General features: G+C 43.2%; 7 protein-coding genes across 7 annotated transcripts; 4 read left to right on the forward strand and 3 right to left on the reverse strand.

The window, feature by feature from the left end:
- Nucleotides 1-220: 220 nt before the first annotated feature.
- Nucleotides 221-2,889, reverse strand: LOC132786941 (lysosomal acid glucosylceramidase). Its single transcript, XM_060793720.1, has 9 exons — nt 2,733-2,889; nt 2,518-2,660; nt 2,296-2,455; nt 2,095-2,242; nt 1,716-2,036; nt 1,521-1,650; nt 1,342-1,455; nt 760-1,280; nt 221-630 (listed from the first exon to the last, which is right to left on the reverse strand). Exons 1-9 carry the CDS (start codon nt 2,788-2,790, stop codon nt 531-533), a joined length of 1,695 nt encoding a protein of 564 aa, XP_060649703.1. The 5' UTR covers nt 2,791-2,889; the 3' UTR covers nt 221-530.
- Nucleotides 2,890-3,648: 759 nt separating this feature from the next.
- Nucleotides 3,649-5,661, reverse strand: LOC132786886 (lysosomal acid glucosylceramidase). The gene is made up of 4 exons (XM_060793597.1): nt 5,575-5,661; nt 4,473-5,503; nt 4,074-4,416; nt 3,649-4,014 (listed from the first exon to the last, which is right to left on the reverse strand). Exons 1-4 carry the CDS (start codon nt 5,630-5,632, stop codon nt 3,749-3,751), a joined length of 1,698 nt encoding a protein of 565 aa, XP_060649580.1. The 5' UTR covers nt 5,633-5,661; the 3' UTR covers nt 3,649-3,748.
- A 1,251-nt stretch (nt 5,662-6,912) lies between these two features.
- Nucleotides 6,913-9,236, forward strand: LOC132786151 (synaptic vesicular amine transporter). The gene is made up of 6 exons (XM_060792594.1): nt 6,913-7,293; nt 7,349-7,897; nt 7,974-8,578; nt 8,632-8,848; nt 8,908-9,032; nt 9,092-9,236. The coding sequence occupies exons 1-6, from the start codon at nt 7,128-7,130 to the stop codon at nt 9,182-9,184; spliced, it is 1,755 nt and encodes a 584-aa protein (XP_060648577.1). The 5' UTR covers nt 6,913-7,127; the 3' UTR covers nt 9,185-9,236.
- A 98-nt stretch (nt 9,237-9,334) lies between these two features.
- LOC132786152 (ciliary microtubule associated protein 1B) lies at nt 9,335-10,402 on the forward strand. The gene is made up of 4 exons (XM_060792595.1): nt 9,335-9,490; nt 9,551-9,769; nt 9,820-10,006; nt 10,067-10,402. Exons 1-4 carry the CDS (start codon nt 9,472-9,474, stop codon nt 10,329-10,331), a joined length of 690 nt encoding a protein of 229 aa, XP_060648578.1. The 5' UTR covers nt 9,335-9,471; the 3' UTR covers nt 10,332-10,402.
- Nucleotides 10,403-10,629: 227 nt separating this feature from the next.
- Nucleotides 10,630-11,615, forward strand: LOC132786153 (ciliary microtubule associated protein 1B-like). The gene is made up of 3 exons (XM_060792597.1): nt 10,630-10,786; nt 10,844-11,240; nt 11,304-11,615. Exons 1-3 carry the CDS (start codon nt 10,771-10,773, stop codon nt 11,566-11,568), a joined length of 678 nt encoding a protein of 225 aa, XP_060648580.1. The 5' UTR covers nt 10,630-10,770; the 3' UTR covers nt 11,569-11,615.
- Nucleotides 11,616-12,595: 980 nt separating this feature from the next.
- LOC132785142 ((E3-independent) E2 ubiquitin-conjugating enzyme UBE2O) lies at nt 12,596-18,141 on the forward strand. Its single transcript, XM_060791135.1, has 11 exons — nt 12,596-12,842; nt 12,968-13,417; nt 13,692-13,954; nt 14,030-14,234; nt 14,299-14,551; nt 14,610-14,911; nt 15,077-15,384; nt 15,446-16,388; nt 16,447-17,380; nt 17,439-17,657; nt 17,721-18,141. The coding sequence occupies exons 1-11, from the start codon at nt 12,840-12,842 to the stop codon at nt 17,918-17,920; spliced, it is 4,080 nt and encodes a 1,359-aa protein (XP_060647118.1). The 5' UTR covers nt 12,596-12,839; the 3' UTR covers nt 17,921-18,141.
- Nucleotides 18,142-18,424: 283 nt separating this feature from the next.
- On the reverse strand, nt 18,425-20,158 carry LOC132787733 (spaetzle-processing enzyme-like). The gene is made up of 3 exons (XM_060795016.1): nt 20,013-20,158; nt 19,424-19,837; nt 18,425-19,365 (listed from the first exon to the last, which is right to left on the reverse strand). The coding sequence occupies exons 1-3, from the start codon at nt 20,155-20,157 to the stop codon at nt 18,632-18,634; spliced, it is 1,293 nt and encodes a 430-aa protein (XP_060650999.1). The 5' UTR covers nt 20,158; the 3' UTR covers nt 18,425-18,631.
- Nucleotides 20,159-20,315: the final 157 nt, after the last annotated feature.

Genomic DNA, 20,315 nt, shown 5'->3' on the forward strand with positions numbered 1-20,315 from the left:
CAACACACAAAAAAAGAATCATCTTTTTAGATCTTTTACTTTCAATGCATAGATTATATAGGCAATATTTATTGGAGTGCATGAAAACCTTGCTTATTTTAACAATTTTAAAGTAGCAAAGAGATTTGATACAACATCATAATGGCAGAAATCTTAATATACAAATTTCATAAAAGTAATATATTGAATTGAAATATTATTTTATGTAGCAAAGCAGTCAAATATTCAAACTAAAAGAATTTGTATTATATTCGAGCAATCAACTTAGCAATAAATGTATTTCTTTAATTTTAATTTCATCTCTATCAATAAGATTATAAGTGAAGAAATGAAACTTGCAGCCTGAGTACTGTTGTCAGATACATTCTGAATAAATCTATTCCACTTCAACTATTTCGTATATGCACACGAAATATCCCAATAGACTAAGATGTCTCTTTACATATTGAGTGTCGGCTTTCTATTAGAGCTGTAGAAATCCCGTTTATACTATTCATAAGTATGCCTAAAATAGCTATTCTCTACTTTCTTCATTTATAGATAACTGTGTGCCAGGATCGCGCTGGCAAACGCAATTTAAATTTGCCACGTTGGCTGTCATCCAGAGCCACATCCACAGGCAAGTTCTCCCTGTAAAAGGAACAAGAAGGCATTAACACAACTTAAGAGGAGAGACCACTTAGCGCGAATGTTGCACCTTCAGCTACAGCTGCAGGATGCGCAGCCACTTGAGACGAGTGCAGCACGCGTGCCACTTACCCGTTGTACAGGATCAAGGCGATGCTGTTATCCGGTCGCTGGAAGCCCACAACATTCAGCTGCGCAAACGCATCGGTCTCATTGGTCTTCGTCTCAATGCGCACCGATTGCGCCGGCACAAACTTGCTAAAGTGTCCGATGGCATAGTAAATGGGTTGCTTATAGAACTCTGCGCGATTCGTTGTATTCACAATCACCGGTGAGTCTACATAGTTGTGTATATAATTGGGTCCTCCCTTTTCGTCGAGCACCAGATTCCAGTCCAGCCAACCATTGATGTTGTGCTGCAGATCCTGCATATAGGCGCGCATATAGCTCTCGCCACGCCCCCAGCTGCCTAGCTCGGGGCCATGGGTCTGCCAGGGTTTGTCGCCGATGCAGGACTCTGTGTTCAACATCAATTTATTTGGCATTTCTGCATGCGCCTCATCAATGAGCTGGGGACCAAAGATCTCATCCCAATACCAATGCACAGCGAGGCCATCGAGATAATCCAGAGCATTGCTACGCGAGGCACGCATCTATAAAAGAGAGAAAAAGAGATTTAGAATGTACTACAGAAAGGGGAATCTCTTTGCTCACCTTGCGGAACCACGAGGGATAAGTGTAGCGCTGATCGTCGTTGCCAAAGATGAGCACATGTCGCTGCGAGGAGTTTCTAATAGTGGGTCCCAGATGATCGCTCAACCAAATGGCCTAGAAGATATTATAGTTGGTAACGTATTAAGAGTGAGATGATGTAATGATCGAGTGGTGTTCACCTGCTGCCACGGCGTCCAACCCATGCTCATGAAATGCACGAAAAAGAAACCAATGACGCCGTTTAACGGCTCATTGCCAGTGGATATGGCCCAGACGGGCATATTTTTAGACTGCATTAGCTCGAGGAATCTGCCAAAACGAAAGAGTGCTTATATTAATTTGCAGTACAACACACAAAAATAGCCATCACTTGCCTCAAGTGATATTGCGCCCAAGCTTGATAGTATTCTGGCTTCAGTTGGCCAAATCCCGTCCAGCGTTTGTTGCTCTTCATCCAAGTGGGCGCACTCCAAGCGGCTGCCATTATTTGTAGCTCCTTCAACTCAGCGACACTCTTCAGACGCTGAAGTTGCTCGATTTTCTGCAGATCCCTGGGGTCCAATGTTGTAAAGTTGCTCAACTGAGGATCATTGCGCGGCTGCTCGTTGTACGCCCAAGGTTGAAGGTCAAAGTCAGAGCCACCAATTGACATGCGTATCGAATTGTAGGCAATGCCCTCCTCATGGAAATATGATCTGTCGGATATATTTAGTAATAATATTATAGTATACTAAAGTATGCTCTGTTTATTACCTGTAGATGTGATCTTGCAGCTCTGTTGGCAGCTGCTGCAGAATGTGGGAGACGCTGCCTGTGAAAGCGCCTCCAAAATTGGTGATCTTCTGATAACGCTGCTCACGTTTGACCGTTAGCTGCACAGTCTTAATGCGTGCATTTAAAACTGTAAAGACCAGTGTTATAAAATGGCGCAAAGTGATGAAAAGTTTAATTTACCGAACTGTTGCGGGATTTTCGAAAACTGCAACCAAGCGCGATTATCTTCGACGACAATCGCATCGGCCACAAAGTTCTCATCGATGAATTGACGATCCTGAACTTCCAGTATGCTTCGCTGCAAAAAACTGCCATCAGTTCGCTTGAAACGTAGTCCATTCTGCAAAATAAATTGTTTACATTCTATATTCGTATAACAGAGTATGATCTAGTGTAGCTCACCTTGCTGGAGCTAATCACCACCAATTGATTGCTGTCATTTAGTGCAGGTTGCTCGAGGTAGTCACAGTGGCTGCTGTTACAGACACAAACGCTGCCATGTTTCGTTTCACGCAGCTGGCAATCCGTCGACAAGGCGGTAACAGCTGCAAAAAGCAGGTAGATTAATAGATAAGACGCAACAAGCTGAACAAAACCGATAACCATAATCCACTTACCGTCATGCGATGCCCACAGTGCGTACACCAAGTACAGGCAAAATGAAAACACTTTCATTTCACTCTCTCTTTCACTCTCACTCTCTATTTCATAAAATCACAAGTGCAATGCGAAACGCACGCTTCGAATGCGGATGAGCAACTGAGAGACAAGTCGTAAACGCCGCTCTAATGAACCTTAAACGAATTTCGCTCAAGTTTGTTTATTTGTTTTTGAGTATTTGTTTTGCCACTTGACCCAGGCCAGCTGTTGATTTGATAAAGCAGCCACAACTAAACGTTCGACGACGCCGACTGCGACGCCGCTGACGAATTTGGCAATCTTAAGTAAACATTATGCAAACGGCAGCGTCAGCAACTTTTATAAGAGTCGATAGTCGATCCTCTTTTAACTCATGAAACCATCTTCAATGCATGAGAGTTGCTTGCATTAGCGTAAACACTCGCTCTCTCTCTCTCTCTCTTTGGCGAAAGTACTCTCTTTAGGTAAACAATACATTCATTATGTGCATAGGACAAGACTCTCTTCGAAAGTAAAGAGTAAGCTTAAAAGCTGTTTTAGTACTTTTTTCGAATCGTACGATGCAAGCATAAAAAGCTTTACGCGGTTTTTCTTCACAGTTGCAAAAATTGCTCATACGCGTTGATAACTTGTATTGAAATATTTAGTTATTAAACAATCATATTTTTATTATTTTTTTTTATTTTACTATATTTATTTTTAAATGCAAAATTGACTAATATGTTTAACCACATTTCTACTGGTATTAATCAAAAGTATACTAAAATCAATCATCACTAAATAAGTAAAGCGTAGTACAAGCACTCAAGTGACTTTATCTGTGAGTACACAATATTTCCATTCATTTTTGTTCAGTTATGATTAAAATTATTTGTGTGTATTCAATAAAAGAAATTCTTTTCTATTATCTTTCCTTGAAAAATCGCTTTATACTTCAAATTATCTTGGTACAATATCTATAATAAAGTAATACAAACAAAATGTGACTGGACTTTCAGTTGTAGAGTATTGTGTGTATGGACTTGGCTGGCACATTGAGCGTGACATTGCCACGAATTGTATCCACGACAACAATATCGAGAGCAGCCCGTCCACTATTAAAGAGCACGGCAGCAATTTTATTGTCAGGACGCAAGAAGGCAACTGTATCGAGGTTAACATTGCTGGCAATTGCCTCGATGCGCAAAGAGCCCTCGGGCACCAGCTTGGAGAAGTGGCCAATGATGTAGAACATGGGTTGCTTGTAGAACTCAGTGTAGGCTGCAGTAAAATAATAACATGTATTAAATCAATTAAAAATAAATAAAAGGTTTGCATACTTGTTGTGTTGGCAACCACAGGAGCATCGACTGTGTTGTTCACATAGTTGGGACCGCCCTCCTCATCCAAGATGATGTTCCAGTCGATCCAGGCATGGAAACCATCCTTCAGATGCGATAAGTAAGAGCGCGCATACTTCTCGGCACGCGCCCAGCTGCCAAGGAGAGGTCTAGCCTGCTGCCAGGGCTTATCGCCAATGCACGATTCCGAGATTATGTGTAGCTTATTGGGAAAATACTCATTGGTCTTATCGGCGAAAGTGCTGCCGAATATCTCATCCCAATACCAATGCAGCGATACGCCATCCAGATAATCCAAACTATTTGGGCGTGTGCGATTCATCTGCAATTTAATTGAATTAGTGATGTCATCGGACTAATCAATCAACACTCGCTTACCCATTTGAACCAGTATGGACTAGTGTAGCGCTGATCATCGTTGCTGAACAGCACAATATCCTTGTACTTGGAGTTACGCATCGTGGGTCCCAGATGATCAGCCAGCCAGATTGCCTGTGTCGGCGGTGTCCAGCCCAGACTCATGAACTTCACGAATGGCATAAAGAAGATACCGTTCAAGGGCTCGTTGCCCGTGGAAATGGCCCAAATGGGTAGCCCATTTTCCTCCATCAAGTCCACCCACTTCAGATGAAAATCTGCCCAGGTCTGATAGTACTCACGCTTGAGGCGACCAAAGCCCGTCCACTTGTTGTTCGTCTTCATCCATGGTGGCGAACTCCAGGCGGCTCCTTTGATCTTCAGGTTCTCCACACCGGAAATGTCTCGCAGGCGTTTAATCTGCTCCACACGAATCACATCGCGATCGTCTAGCTTAGTCATGTTGGTCAAGCTGGTATCGTTCTCGGGATACTCATTGTAAGACCAAGCCTCCAAATCAAAATCACAACCGCCCATGGCGACGCGCATCAAATTGAATCCCAGGCCATCAGCACCGTAATAGGACTTGTAGAGATGATCCTGTATTTCCTGTGCCTCATAGTTCTCCAGCAAATAGGACACAGCACCAGTGAAGCTGCCACCGAAACCCTCAATCCTCTGGAATGTCGTGGTGCGATTCAGGCGAAGAGTCACCGAGCGCGTTGTGCTCGGCGTGGCTCGCTCGGATTGTGGGCGCATGGCAGCCAAAGCTGCATCGTAAAGGCGGGAGAAAATGGTGGCATTGCTGGCTTCATTTGGCACTTCGACAACTGGCTCTTCGTAGTCGTCGACGACATGCTTCTCGCTAGCACCAAAGTTGCCTTTGCTCAGCTCAAAACGCAATCCTTCCTGTGTGCTGGAGATCAAAGCGAATTCGCTGTCCTCGCTCAGCGTGGGATTCTCCAAATAGTCGCAGTAATCCGCTGTGCAAACACACACCTTGCCATACTCGGCATCCTGCAAGTTACAGGGTATATTCTCAGCCTGGCCACCTGGTCAAATATATAATATACTATCAATCAACAGGTGTGCTTTATGACAGCTACAATTGGCAACCACTTACCGATTGTGGCTATCAGCAGCGAGCTGAGGAGCAGCAAATAGCTGCGGCAACTGAACATGGCTTGACCGATCCCCTAGAGAGCAGTTGTTAAACTGACGAACGACACTTTGAAACCACCAGCCAAGTGTTTATTTCGCACGTAATCTGAACAGCGTGTTCTACGGAAGTTAATGAGGGGATAACCAGTCTGCAATTAAGTGGCTTAAAGATTACGAACTATTAATACACTATCCAGCTGGGAATTTATAATCCCATTGAAACTTGCCCCCAAAACAATACGAGTATGTGCTATCACTTTTGGAAAGTTCTTCAATATAATGCAAATCACGTTCGCACGTAAAATTCCCTTTGCCTTGATTATCGATTAAATTGATTAACCAAACCCGGCCCTTTGATGACGAAAATAACAAATTGGGCTAGATGGGCGCTGATTAAATATTTATTTCCCGCACATCGCCTATCTTATCAATAATCATAGTACACTTAGTACAATCGAACATTATCTTAATAACCACGACTAATCCAAGCACGAATAAAAAAAGTTCGCACTCCAACAGCTGGCTAGCCAAATAGATTATCAAATGCAGCTTTTAATTATATACAAAAATTATTTAACAATTATGAAATTGAAATGCAAAGAAACAAAAAAAAAAGTGGGTCATATTTTCGCTTCAAAATTTTGCTCCACTTTCTGCAAATTGCGGCGCAACAATTGATGCAATCTATCATACAAAATTGACGTTGGGTGGCGGCTTTCTCGAGACTAAATTTAAACGGTTAAACGGTGCAAAGTGCAATGAAATGGAAAATGATTTGAGCGTCTGAAAAATCTATAGCATGCTTATCAGGGACCAGGCATGGACGCAGGCCTTCGACTCATATGAACTTTAAGCGCCCCAAGGGCTGAAGCAAGCGAGGAGAGACTGAAGGAGTGTGGAGACAATGAAGAGGCGTAACAATAGTCTGGTAAGTAGCAACATGACATCGCAACAGCAACATCAGCAAACAGGGTATGCACGACTAGCAATTGTTGCTTAATAACTGTAATGTTAAGGCAGCTAATTAAGTAAGAGTTAAATTCTTAAGGACATCAATAATAGCTAGCATTCAACCTAATTCACTTTTATTGTTAACCATACTGAGTTAAGAACTGCAAACTCTCAGCTTAACGGCCACATGTTGAATCCAACTGTGGACTCGGACACTGACACGGACTTCGTCTTGTGTTCGTATTCGGGTTTTGTGCTCGGCTTCGGGTTCGGGTTCGTGCGTTTGCTTCACACGCTGTCAGTAAAATGACGCGGCGGCTGGTGGCAGCCTTTCAATAGCCACCAACACGTTGACGGAGCACCACCTGTTGGTCGGCGGCGTAAAACTCCTCGTTCGATAGCTGCATTCGACTGTGCGTGTGTGTGTGCACTTGTCGATTTGTGTAGCATATTTTGCGGCGCGCCTCTTTACGTCCATATGGCAGAGTAGAAATCAAGAGCCTCGGTGCGTTGCGTGTGCGTTGTTGTTCGACTTCGTCTTAATAAGCCTAGTTTGGTCCAGACATGTCGGACACGAAGGTAACAAGTGGTCAAGTGGCTGGTGCTCAACTAAATGCCGCCGGCAGACGTAGCTCATCGCCGCCATCGCAAGGCGTTGAGAATCGTTGCCTCATTGCGTTAATTGTCTACATCGCGTTGCTGCTCGACAATGTGCTGTTGACCGTGATAGGTAATTCTCGTTAATGTGATGTTGTTAGCAGTGTCCTAAATATGTGTTGTTTTAGTCCCCATATTGCCTGATTATTTGGCCAGCTTGGATCGGTTTTCGGATGAGCCGTTTAGGCTCGAGGAAGGCACATTGCCGCCGTCCGCATCGCTGTCGCATCAGATGACTTATCGCAATGATGAGCCACAGCAGCAGCAGCAATTCTACATGACCAAGCATCCCATACCCGGCAAATCGATGGTGAATTTCACGCTCTTGCAGCTGCAGACGACGACCACAACGATGCCCAGCAATCAACCGACTGGCACTAATACGACAGCGACAGCGGCCGCAGCCGCAAACACCAGCAACAGCAACAGCTTCGGTGTCAGCGACAGCATAAAGGCAGTTAACCACAGCAGTGTCAACAGCAATTTCAATGGCCACAACAGCAAAAACAACAGCAATATTGGCTTGGCCAGCGAGAATGGCTCGATTGGTCTGCTGTTGGCCATGAAAGCGTTGGTTCAATTGATTTTCAATCCCATTGTTGGCAATATGTCAAGCAAGTGTGGTTACCGCTTGCCCATCATGGTGGGCACCTGCTTCCTCTTGCTCTCCTCGCTGGGTAAATGTCGCAACTCTCAACTCAGTTAATTTTAGCACATCCCTTTTCGTTAATGATTGCTTCACTTGCTCTGCAGTTTTTGCCGTCGCTGAGTCTTATTGGACCCTGTTGCTGGCCCGTGCCATCCAGGGTGTTGGCTCCGCCTGCATCGGTGTCTGTGGCATGAGTCTTGTGGCCCAGCACTATCCGGAGGAGGCACGTCGCTCCAAGGTCATGGGCATCATACTGGGCAGTATTGCGCTGGGCGTTCTTCTTGGCTATCCCTTTGGTGGCATCCTTTATGATCTGGTGGGAAAATCGGCGCCCTTCATCATATTGTCGACCGTTATCTTTCTGAATCTTGGCCTGCAGCTGCTCACCATGGATCTTTCTGTGCAGTCGGAGGTCGTTGTTGTCAAGCAGGAGACCAAATGGCGACCGCTGCTCGAATGCAAAATGATCTTGGCCATTGTCATTGCCATCTGGATGTCCACCTCTACAATGGCCATACTGGAGCCCTGCTTGCCCATCTGGCTGATACAGTATCTGCAGCCGAACAAGTGGCAACTGGGCACGGTCTTCATACCAGACTCTGTGGGCTATTTTGTGGGCACCAATTTCTTTGGCAGCATCGCCTATCGCTATGGCCAAGTGAAGATCTCCTGCATCAGTCTGCTACTAGTGGGCATTGCCTCTATTCTGGTAAGTACAAAATCTAGTCTCTGTCTGTGCTTAGGGTCATTCTTCGTGTCTAGATTCCCAGCGCCACAACAGTTGCCCAGCTGCTATTGCCCCACTTTGCTTTGGGCCTGGGCATTGGTGTCATTGATGCTGCACTTGTTCCACTACTGGCTACATTTGTGGATGCCACATTAGCGCAAGAGGAAGGCGGAGAGACCAACAATTCTATGTCCAGCTACGGCACAGTCTATGCCATCCAACAGACATCAGTTAGCCTTGCTTACTGTCTAGGTAAGATATCCTACTCTGCACTGTTCTCGACAGCTGTGATTAATGTATAACTCTCTTAGCTCCCTTGATTGGCGGCGAATTGGCGCAATCATTTGGCTTTGCCTGGCTCATGCGCATTGTGGGCATTCTAAACATTATCTATGGCCCAATTTTGGTCTACTTATATCAAAAATACGATCCCAAAGTGAGCTTAGCTCAACTATATTATTCTCATTCAATACTAACTCTTATTTGTCTGTACAGAGCTTAAGGGAGCATCAAAATGATCTGCTGATGCAGTCCAGTGGTCGTGGATCGCGTTATAAACAGCTCTACAACTCCATGGACTTGGAGTAATCACAGTACCATGGATAATTTTAAGCAATATTCTTCGCATAGTAACCTAATCATCTCCAAAGCAAGCACCATCTGCCACCTACACATCTCTTTTGCCTATTATATTATTATGTGTGTGATTTTCCACAATTTACTTGGCCTTGGCTTAAGTTTCACCCGAGCTCTACACATCTAAGGGGACCTGGGAAATAATAATGCCTCATTCATTTTAAACCATCCGGACCAAAACTCGAAAGAGTTTCTAAATTTCTACAGTTTTCTAATATTGCAATAGCCGAAAAATAAACATGGCGCGGATGCCTTTAGGTAAGTTATATATACATATATAATAATCTTAATGAATAATTTTCATTTTCTTATTAATAGGTCCTGGTCCCGGCGCTTACGCGTTACCGCCAACTGTCGGATATGAAAAACACGATAACCGTAAGCAGCGTTTGCCTCAATATTCCTTTGGGGCACGCACCGCATTGTTTGGCCCAGATCCCGGACCAGGACCAGGCGCCTATCAGGTTGACAAGCTCACCCGCCATGGAAAAGGAGGCGCCCCAATATACTCAATAGCTCCCATGACAAAAATAATTGGTAAGCTGCCAGTTATAGCAAAGTGCATTTCTAATCACTTTGATATGCAGACAAAAGAGTTGGTCCCGGACCTGGAGCGCATGATGTGCACATAAAGCCGTTCTTCAAGGGGGTTAGGGCACCGGAATACTCCATGGCACCACGCAACGACTACAGTTTCAAGAAGTATGGACCCGGACCAAGTGCTTACAAATTTGAGATCAATCCAATAAGACCTGCAGCCCCAGCTTACAGCATGTGAGTCTTAAGATTGCAATAGAAGAAAAGTTGTCCTAATACAATTTGTTACTTTAACAGGGGAATTTCAGCTAAGATGCTAAAGAAGGCCGATTCACCTGGACCAGCGGCGTATGGCGCTGGCGACATTAATATCAAGCTAAACCGTGCGCCGCAATATTCAATGAGACCCCGCTGTGATATGCGAGGGGAGAACGTGGGTCCAGGTTCTAACTATTATGATTTGTCGTATTATCGCCCCGGAAGATCTGGCGGTGCTTATTCGTTTGGTGTCAGGCATTCACCCTATGCCCCTCCCATGATTGTTAGATGTGATAATATGTAGTTTTGCAATATTAGAAGATTATGTCAAGAGATGTTAGGTAGTAATAAAAATTTTATCTGGTGTTATAATAATTGGTATTCGATTATTGCTGCTAGCTTGGCTCATGGATTCCTTTTACATTGGTTTGGCGGAACGCATTTTCGAATTTTCTTTGTTTGTTGGATTATGTGACATCCTCGAAACCGTGTTTAATTTATATATTAGTTGTGGCATTTGCGACAAGTATTATTTAAGTTTAGATTAGAATTAATTCTACAGTGCAATATCTAGCCCAGAGCTGTTTTAAAATTATATGCCAAGATTTTTGTGTCATTAAATACCTTAAAATATGAGGGGTAATATAAGGTTTTTATTGTAGTTGACAAAATCTTTCGGAAAACAACTCGCACGAGTTTCAAAATTTATATTTTCTAGTATTGCAAGACATTATATTGAAGCCATGGCGCGTCCTTTAGGTATGTGGTTTTAGCTAGTCCCTACGAACTGTAGCTGATAATCTGATTTTTGAGTAGGTCCTGGTCCTGGAGCTTACGCGTTGCCGACAACCGTCGGGTACGAGAAACACGACACCCGTAAACAACGAATGCCGCAGTATTCGTTTGGGACTCGCACAAACGTTAGGGGTTCCGGTGCTGGACCAGGACCAGGCGCCTATCTGGTGGATAAACTAACCCGCTATGGAAAAGGAGGTGGCTTGCAGTACACAATTGCCCCCCTCACCAAAATATTAGATAAAAGGGTTGGTCCTGGCCCTGGCGCACATGATGTGCACATCTTCACTGGAGTCACTGCGCCAGCATACTCAATGGCACCCCGGAATAAATATGCTTTCGAAAAATATGGTCCCGGTCCAAGTGCTTATAAGTATGAGGTGAAGTCCATAAAGACCGCCGCCCCAGCGTATAGCATGTAAGTACTATCAGAGTTATACGACCTAATTGAAGCTCTTAATTGCTACGAAATTATTTTAAGGGGTATTCAAACAAAAACGAGTAAGAAGGCCGATTCACCTGGTCCGGCGGCTTATGGAGCGGGCGATCTGAATATCAGATTGGTTCGAGCGCCTGAGTACTCCATGAGTCCATTGCATAATATCCGTAAAGATAGCGTAGGCCCCGGTCCCAATTATTACAATTTGATGTATCATCGTCCTGGTCGATCTGGAAATGCCTATTCCTTCGGAGTGCGTCATTCGCCCTATGCGCCACCAATGGTTGTTAAATGTGACAATATGTAACCTATCATTTGCAATATTAGAAATATATTTTGTAATTAAAATCAGTACCCAGCAATCTAGTACTTCTTACATAAACAAGATTGGAAAAGGGTTAGATAACTTTGCTACTTTTAAATCATCTCTATATTTTGTATATATTACAAAAATCCGAATTTTTGGATTTCGTAGATGGCTTGTAAAAACTACATACAGTTAACAAAAAGAAAGAAGAATATCAAACATCATATACATACGTTCTTATTATTCCTTTATTAAAACAAAGCAAGCCCCCCATAAAAAATCATTTGCATTTAATATAATAATCATAATACTTTTATTTTACTTTACGTATACACTGTATGAAAAATTTTTGTGAACGCAAGCGAAATTTTTGAAAACATCTCATTTTAAATACTTATATTTGCACAAGTGCACGTGTTTAAAACAAAAACAGTAAGTACAAAATCATTTATAAGTTATTTTAAAATTCTAGAGTTTACGGTTAACTTTTTGCGCCAATATGAACATATTTTGCAAAATTGCAACAGTACTCATATTGTTGCTGATGTGCATCAGCTTAGTGTTTCTTGTTATCTTAATACTTGATAATTCATTTGGCCTCAGCGGAAAAAGAAAAAAATAAAGTGGGTAAATAACAATTTGTATTATAAAAAATTTTAATAACTAGCAATGTTCCTTCCAATTATGTGTTTTTTTTTTCTTTTCGACAATATGGATACAAATTAACAATTTTATACAATACAATACAAGTTTTTAATAATTTCTAAATATAAAAGATATATTCTTTTTAAAATAATCATTAAAGTATACTTTTAACAATGTAGAAGAGAAACCAAAAGTGCTTATCAAAATTACTTCGCACTTAACATGCTGCTTAAAATTACGCGCCATTCATAAAGTGTTACCAAGTGCCAATAAACGGGCTTTATGAATTTTGGTATTTTGTATCTTTGATATATTTTTATTAATTGGTTCTTGTGGTCACACTCCGACACAGGTGTTAGCTAAAACAGCTTTAAGAAAGCTTTATTTAAGAAAAAGTCTGAAATCAGCTCTGTTGTTTTTAGTTTTTAGAATAGGCTGGCAAAATTGTAATAAAGTTTAAGTAAAACAGTTTAGTTTGTTGAGAATAACGTCAATGTAGAATAACAAATAAGTGTGTAAAGTCCCTGAGAATAGCGCCGAATGTAAATAAATATTATTAATTCTTTGGAGTAAGTAAGAGCTATATAAATAAATAGGCAGAGCAATTTGTTACCGACAAGCGGCACATGGTAAATAAAGAAAGGCAGCTTGCAAAACAAAAAATCAAAAATGAATAGTGTCTAAACATAACACACTAAGTTGAAAAGCACATAATTAATTCGGATTCTGCAATTTTGTATTTGTCCACATGCAGTTCACAATTGGTAATATGCTGAGTCAAGTCGCGGGTGCTGCCAAGAACGGCGGCACCCCATCGGAGGCTGTGGCTTCTCCACCGCCACCTCCGCCCTCTTCTCCTCCGGCTCCACCGCCACCAACAGAGTTGGCAGAGGCCGCTGCAGCAACGTCACCACAACCTCCACCGCCATCAACCGCTGAAGTGCGGCAACACAGTAATCGCAAGGCGACCAGTGGAACAACGTCCGCGAAGAACTCGACAAATCGGGAGTTTCAATTCTTCTTCGAGGATGAAGTGTTTCATATCGATCGTAAAGGCCGGGTTTGTTTTGGTATTGTCACTGGAACTGCCGAATCCTATTCGTCCGATGATGAAGAGGAGGAGGTGAACGATGTGCTAGGCAAGGGTGAGGTTCGAGTTGCCTTTTATCCGGAGGGCAAGGAGACTGTGCGAACGGAAAAATCGGTGAGTGGGTTGAGGTTATGTAATGCTCTCACTGCTTAGCTTTACATGCATACATTCTTATACATTGACACATACTTATGTGGGTATGTGTGTGTGTAAATAACAGTAAGAAACTGTTATTTATGTTTTGACAACTGTTTTGCGTTTTCGGCAGTTTGCCTTGACACGTGTTATTTGCTTTCGTTGTCTTCTTAACTATGTGTATATGTGTTTGTGCGTATGCGTGTTCTACTCCAACTTGAATTCTAACAGCTCAACAACTAAATTTCCCCAGATTGGCCTCGCCGACCGCACCCTAATGCCTGGTGACGTCGTGCGACGCCGTTTGCCTGGCGAGAAACATTTGTCTGGCCAGGCGGGTTATGTGCGTGACGTGAACGTCCATGCAGATGTCAAGGTACTGGGCACCAAGTATATCATCCGCAACGTGCCCTCGGAGCGACTGCGTCCCATTTCTGAATGGTCGCGCGATGTATCCGTTTGTCTGGGCAATTGGATTGGCTACACTGTCGGCGTGGATGAGTCTGTCGTACTGAGGTGAGTAAGCAAACCGCAACAAACGATGACCCAACTCTTGTACTAATTTCCAATTCTCGTTAATATTCATCATAGGTCCAGTTATGGGGCACTGCTTGAAATCACCTCAACGGACTTCCACAAATTCAAGGATGCGTATGGAACGTGTGAGCGTGAAGTGTTCAGTCCCAGCGTGTATTATCCCAATAATGTGGTGATTGGACGACTGCCCCCTTTGGATCGTGTGACCAATTTAACGCCCGATTTGCCTTTGCCTACCAACTATAAACGGCGCTCATTGGTTTGTAGATAGTTTCCAATTCGTTTTAGGATCTAGCCTTGAAATCATTCCATTTATATTGCAGTACACTGTGGAGTCTGTGAAGACGACGGGTATTAATGTAGCCTGGACTTTTAAGGCTACACCACACTGTGAGAACGGGCAAGATTTGGATCCCATGAAGCAGCCGAAAAGCTGCATTACTGGTGCAGACTTGGCCAAAGTGAAACGTCTTAACATCTATGAATCCTATCTCCTGCAAATTCACGATCGATTCTACCTCAAATATTCACAATGTGATAAGCTCGTTAAATGCACTCTTTGGGAGCAAGAGCAAGGTATGATTTACAAAACCTTACAATTGTAACATTTTTAAATATGTGTTTGGTATCTTAGCTAAATTGTTTCAGTCCATCTATCAGCGTCAAAAGGCTGAGGAAAATAAGCAATACGAGCAAAGTGACCAGGTAAAGCGTGATTCTGCTTCTGTTCCTGGTGTTGGTCATGAGGTATTGCCTTCGCCCTCTGCTGCATCCAGCTCTCGCACTTCTCACATGAATAAAGCCCGGCGGCTGAGTGGTAAACCAAGTAACCAACGACTCAATCGATCACTGGGCGATAACGAAATTAGTAATACGCCGCCTAAGCTCAGTACAATAACTAACACCGCTGGAAAGAAGACAAAAAACGAATACGGATGAGATTTGGGAGACCGACGAGGAGCAACCACAAGCAACAACAGATTCAACTGATGTCGCGGATGCCATTTCGGATTCCGAAGTCGCTCCTCTTCAAGCCCGTATCGTGACACGAACTTTTAAGCGTCGACCTAGCAAAAAAAAATCGCGACCAAGTAAAAAAAAATTACGTTGCATAGAAAAGAAACGGATCCCAAGGATGGCGATGAGATCGTAGTGGAAACTTTGGTTGTGTACAGCTCACTGACGGTTGTGTGGCAGGATGGATCGGTTGAGACGGGTATACCATCGACCGAGCTGTATCCCATACACCACTTGGACAATCATGAGTTCTTTCCTGGTGACTTTGTCAGCAAAGCGAATGACTACAGCCCCTCCCAGATTGATTATGGTGTTATACAGTCCGTGGATCATGATGAGCGTATTGCCAAAGTTAAATGGTTTAATATATATGGCAACCTGGATAATCCCGTGTAAGTTGCCAAAATTTCTAAATACTTCTGTGTGAAATTATCGAAAGTTCCACTTTTGTAGACCATCATGCAAGGAGGTGGAAGAGCTTAGCGTATATGATTTAAAAGATCATGCCGACTATCAGTATCGACCGGGCACCATGGTCATAAGAGTGTCAAATTTTACTGGCGAAGATCTTAATTCGACTGCTGGCCAAGTGATTGATAACTTTCCAGATGGTCGTGTACGTGTTTGGTGGGCCAAAGGTCATATAACCATGTGTTATCCGCAAGATCTTTTCGAGATTCACCAAAGCGATACGCAGGATGCATATGACTCAGATGACTCTGATAATTCCTGGGAAACACAGTCGGAAAATAGCCACACAAACGACCCCAGTCACACGATTAAAGCGGAGGAGTATATTATAAAGGGAATGGATCGCGCAAAAGAGGCTATCGAGCGTCTGGAGAAGATATTTCAAGTGCTACCAGCTGCACGTAAGCCGGTTATACTCAATGATCTGTTGGCCGTGTATAAAAACTGTCGGCAGTTGGACCAGTACCTTAAATCGGATTTCTTTCACGAAGATTACTTTTGTGGAATTCTAGCGCATAAGCCAAAGCGTGATTATGAATCTTCAACAGAGACTTCGCCCCAAACTGTTCCATCTGCTCTTCCGGAAATTGCTCAAACCAACGAGTGCGCCATGGACGTAAACACGACAGTGCAAATAGAGCCCCCACTGTCTGGGCAAGCAACGACAACATCTACGCCTAATAAACGAAAGTCTTCGACTCTAATCGATGAAGTTCAATGCAAGAAAAACAGCAGTAGCGAGAGGATCAATGTTGAGGATACGGCAGAGCAGGCGATGTTGCTCGCCAACGTCGATCTGACCGAAAGTGAGGCACAATTGACCTACTCCGAGGTGATTTCCAAGTACCGCGCCGAATACAATGAGATGATGGGCACTGCACGCACCAACATACGCAAAGCACTCAAAAAGTGCCTTTGCGTAACAGTAAGCATAATTTTGTATATTTTTACAAATATCTTATTAAGCTGACTCTTTTATTCAGGATGATTCGGGTGTTCATTCACGTGGCGAGAACAGCTCAAGTGATGTAACTTCGGCTGATTGCAAGGATTGCACGGAAGATAATGGTAATAACCAAAGTTTAACATCGTCTTCCGAAACGAGTATTGAGTTGATTGCGAATCGCGATGCCGACGTCTGTGAGGTATTTTGTTTCCTAATAAAAGAGCAAATGATCAAATGCCAAGATGCGATGGCCGAGAAATTCATGAAACGAGACTACATACACCTTGAAGAACAGCAGATTACAGATGTAGATGATGCTGAGGAGTATTTGGAGCGGGATTCACAAGCAGATAACAACGATGATGATCAGGTTATGGAGCAGTCATTGAATCTGAATGCTCTCTCTGAATCGCTGCCACCGTTGGAATGCCCGTCGGCCTGCTCATCGCCTTCTCAAGTGCAGGCCATGCTTTCAACAAGCAATAACTGTTTCGAGGTGGTACCCAATGCACCGATAGCTCATCATTTCATTGGAAATTTGATAATGCCCAATAATAAGGCGCAGTATCAGCGCGCCGTTCAGCGGGAGTATGCTATGTTACACGCATCCCTACCTCCAGGTGTGGTTGTGCGTGCTTATGAGGATCGTATGGATCTCATATCCGTAATGATGGTTGGACCCAAGCGCACTCCATATGAGAATGCTCTGTTTTTCTTCGACTTTCAATTGGGAAGCGATTATCCGAAAAGTCCTCCCACCTGTCATTACATAAGCTATTGCACTGAACGTTTGAATCCGAATTTGTACGAGGAAGGCAAGGTTTGCGTCTCATTGCTAGGCACATGGTCAGGACGCGATACTGAGGTATGGACGCCACAAAGCACAATGCTCCAAGTGTTGGTCTCCATACAGGGACTCATACTGGTAGATGAGCCCTACTATAATGAAGCCGGCTACGAGAAGCAACGTGGTAAGTGCTGAAATAAAATGATTTCAAAAAACACAAAATTAAACGGTATTACATACAGGCACTCAATTGGGAAATGAGAACTCGCGTGTCTACAATGAAATGGCTATTATTAAAATTGTCCATTCAACGATCAAACAACTGCAGAATCCTCCATTCATATTTCGCAAGGAATTGATTGAGCACTACAAAAAGTTTGGCGCAGACTTGCATGGACGTATGCGATCTTGGTCCGAGTACTCGGCTGAAGCGCAGCGATTGAAGATAACATCCATAAAAAGTTAGTTGGACGAGCTTGCATATTGTGCTGTACCTTTTAATTCAAATAATTATATTTTTGTAGATATGCCCGCGGATTATAAAACGCTATACGAATTGCCGGAATTTCCACTACTGCCATGCAGTCGCGGTTTCTGCATTGCAGTCAAAGGTGTTTTGGAGACACTGCAGAAAGAGTTGACTGCACTCCAAAGATCGAAGGATATTGAGCCAGCTGTTGCGGCGGTTGCCACAGCCCCACGTGCTGAACTCGAGGATGTATGATTGATGCTGTGAATATTAGCAACGCTTTGTATCAGCTTTGCCTTTGTTGTGGTGCCTATGAAAAACACAAGACTATCGCCGCCTAACTCTCGAAACTGAGCCTTAAGCAGGGCCAACATACTTCATTATAATATATTTAAGAAGTGCTCTCAGCTCGAATAGTATCATATAATTACGAAAATAGTCAGCTATATCAGCTACATATATCGAATCAAAAACGATCATTTGCTTAAATTATTCGATTGTTCTTTATAACCATATTTATTTATTATATTTATATATTAGCCAAGCTCGTGCGCATTACCTATCAAATGTTGAATGTCCGTACTTTAGAAATGACATATTTAACATTTTTTTGTGTAAATAATCACCTTTCCGCCAAAAATAGTGTATGTGAATTTTGTTTATATCTATTATATATATATTGTTTATGTTGGCGAGAGATGTCAAAAAATTTGCGCAATTTTCTGTTACTCATGTATACTAATTTTAATTTATTATTTATGTTGTAATTTATTCGCTAGTATAATTGCGAATGGCCCCATCGCGAGCCACTTTCATCTAGGAGCCTTGCATTCCACTCTTTAAAAATAGTAAAGCAAAATCAGCCATCTGGCCACAGATCACTTTCCCTCTACGAAACTAATTAATACCAATACCAATATATGAATAATAAATTCTCAAATTTTATTTATTAAATCGTTAATTGGATTATGCCTCCAAATTGTGTATTACCCAGTCAACATAATGTCCAACCCGCGTATAGACACCCGGCCAACCTGGTAGACCGCAGGGTATAGGTCCATATGAAGTGATGCCGGCCACAAAGAAAACTTCCTCTGAGGCCACATTGGTGAGAACCATGAGTGGGCCACCGGAATCACCGCGACAGGTGTCAACATTGTTCTTACCCCCAGCGCATAATTGCGAGCCATTTATATGCATTTGATATGTACGATATTTGTCCTGGCAAGGTTTAAGATTCCACACATCCACGGTAATTTTCAGCTTTATGTTGCTGGGCTTATCATCTTCAGTGGCACCCCAGCCAGCCACGTCCATTGCGTAGTCGACGAAATTGTTGTTACGAATATCATCTCCAACCGGTAGACAAATGGGCTTCACATAATCCGTAAATCTTACCAGATCCTTCAGCCGCAACAGAGCAATGTCATGCATTTGATCGATGGCATCAGGAATGTACAAATCATGCAGGATCTTCTTCTCAATTAGGACGTCGATGTGCAAGGGTGCACAGGTTTGTTTCTTGTTCAGTTCGGTTTCACAGTCGGGAGCTGTGCTAGTGTCCCACTCACCCAAACGGACACTGTGTAACTCGAATCCATATTGAACCAATTTGTTGCTGGCCAAGCAGTGGCCAGCTGTTAAGACATAGCGGGAGTTGATCAATGCTCCACCGCAATTAAAAGTGTACTCATCTTTCTCTATGGTATTGAAATAGGGTTAGCTATATTATCACGGATATCTCTTGCACAAGCTTACGTTTCGTTTTATATTTCAACAAGGCCATCCACGGAAATTCATAAAGCTTTGCCTTAGTGCCTCCAAGGATGCGATTGGCAAACAATATGCCGCATTTACCAATGCTGGGCAGAACGTTGCCGGGCTCTGGCTCATCGCCAGATAGACTATCCCCAGAGGTACCACTGCCAGCACCTGCGTTCGCAGTGCCACGTTTACTGTCAGGGCAACAGACTAGAATCCGCTGCACTAGACCGCTATGGCGTGTGTTGTCCAGGCCACATTGACTGTCGCCCAACAGCTGACGCTGGGCAGCCGTTGGCTTTGTTATATTGAGAATCTCATCGAGGAACGGACAGTCGCGTATGTGAATGCAGAGACCTTTTTCCTTGGTGTCCTTTGCCTCGCAGTTTCCATAGCTGAATTGCGCAGCAGCTGATCAAGTGGCCAGATAAGAAAGATTCAGTAGTTCAATCAATGCGGATGAATACTTTACATAATTACTGCAACCGGTTAAACCGGTTAGAGGGCAAAGAATGCACATCGAGAGTAATAAGGCATCGCAGCCCTTGTTAAATTGTAGCGGCAACTAATCGCAAACTAAGTTTACCCGCAATATTAATAGCTGCAAGCAATCCAATGGAGAGTAGCTGCAGCCTCGATGCCGCCAGCATAGCAATAAAGTTGATAATCGTCTGGAAAACTGCGTGAATTGATCGCCGTGAGGTTTGCGTAGAGACTAAACTCGCTCTCATACTTTACTGCTAGTCGAAGCTGTATTAATCGCTTGCGCTGCCGGATGCTGATCTGAATGTTATCGCCGCAAATGAATCGGTCGTTGTTCGATGCCAGAGGTGATATTGATCAACTGCACATATTTCCTAGATTGTATGTACTCCCTAACGATTCCAAA

The sequence above is a fragment of the Drosophila nasuta genome, chromosome 2R, assembly GCF_023558535.2.
Source record: "Drosophila nasuta strain 15112-1781.00 chromosome 2R, ASM2355853v1, whole genome shotgun sequence".
Classification (NCBI taxonomy): domain Eukaryota; kingdom Metazoa; phylum Arthropoda; class Insecta; order Diptera; family Drosophilidae; genus Drosophila; species Drosophila nasuta.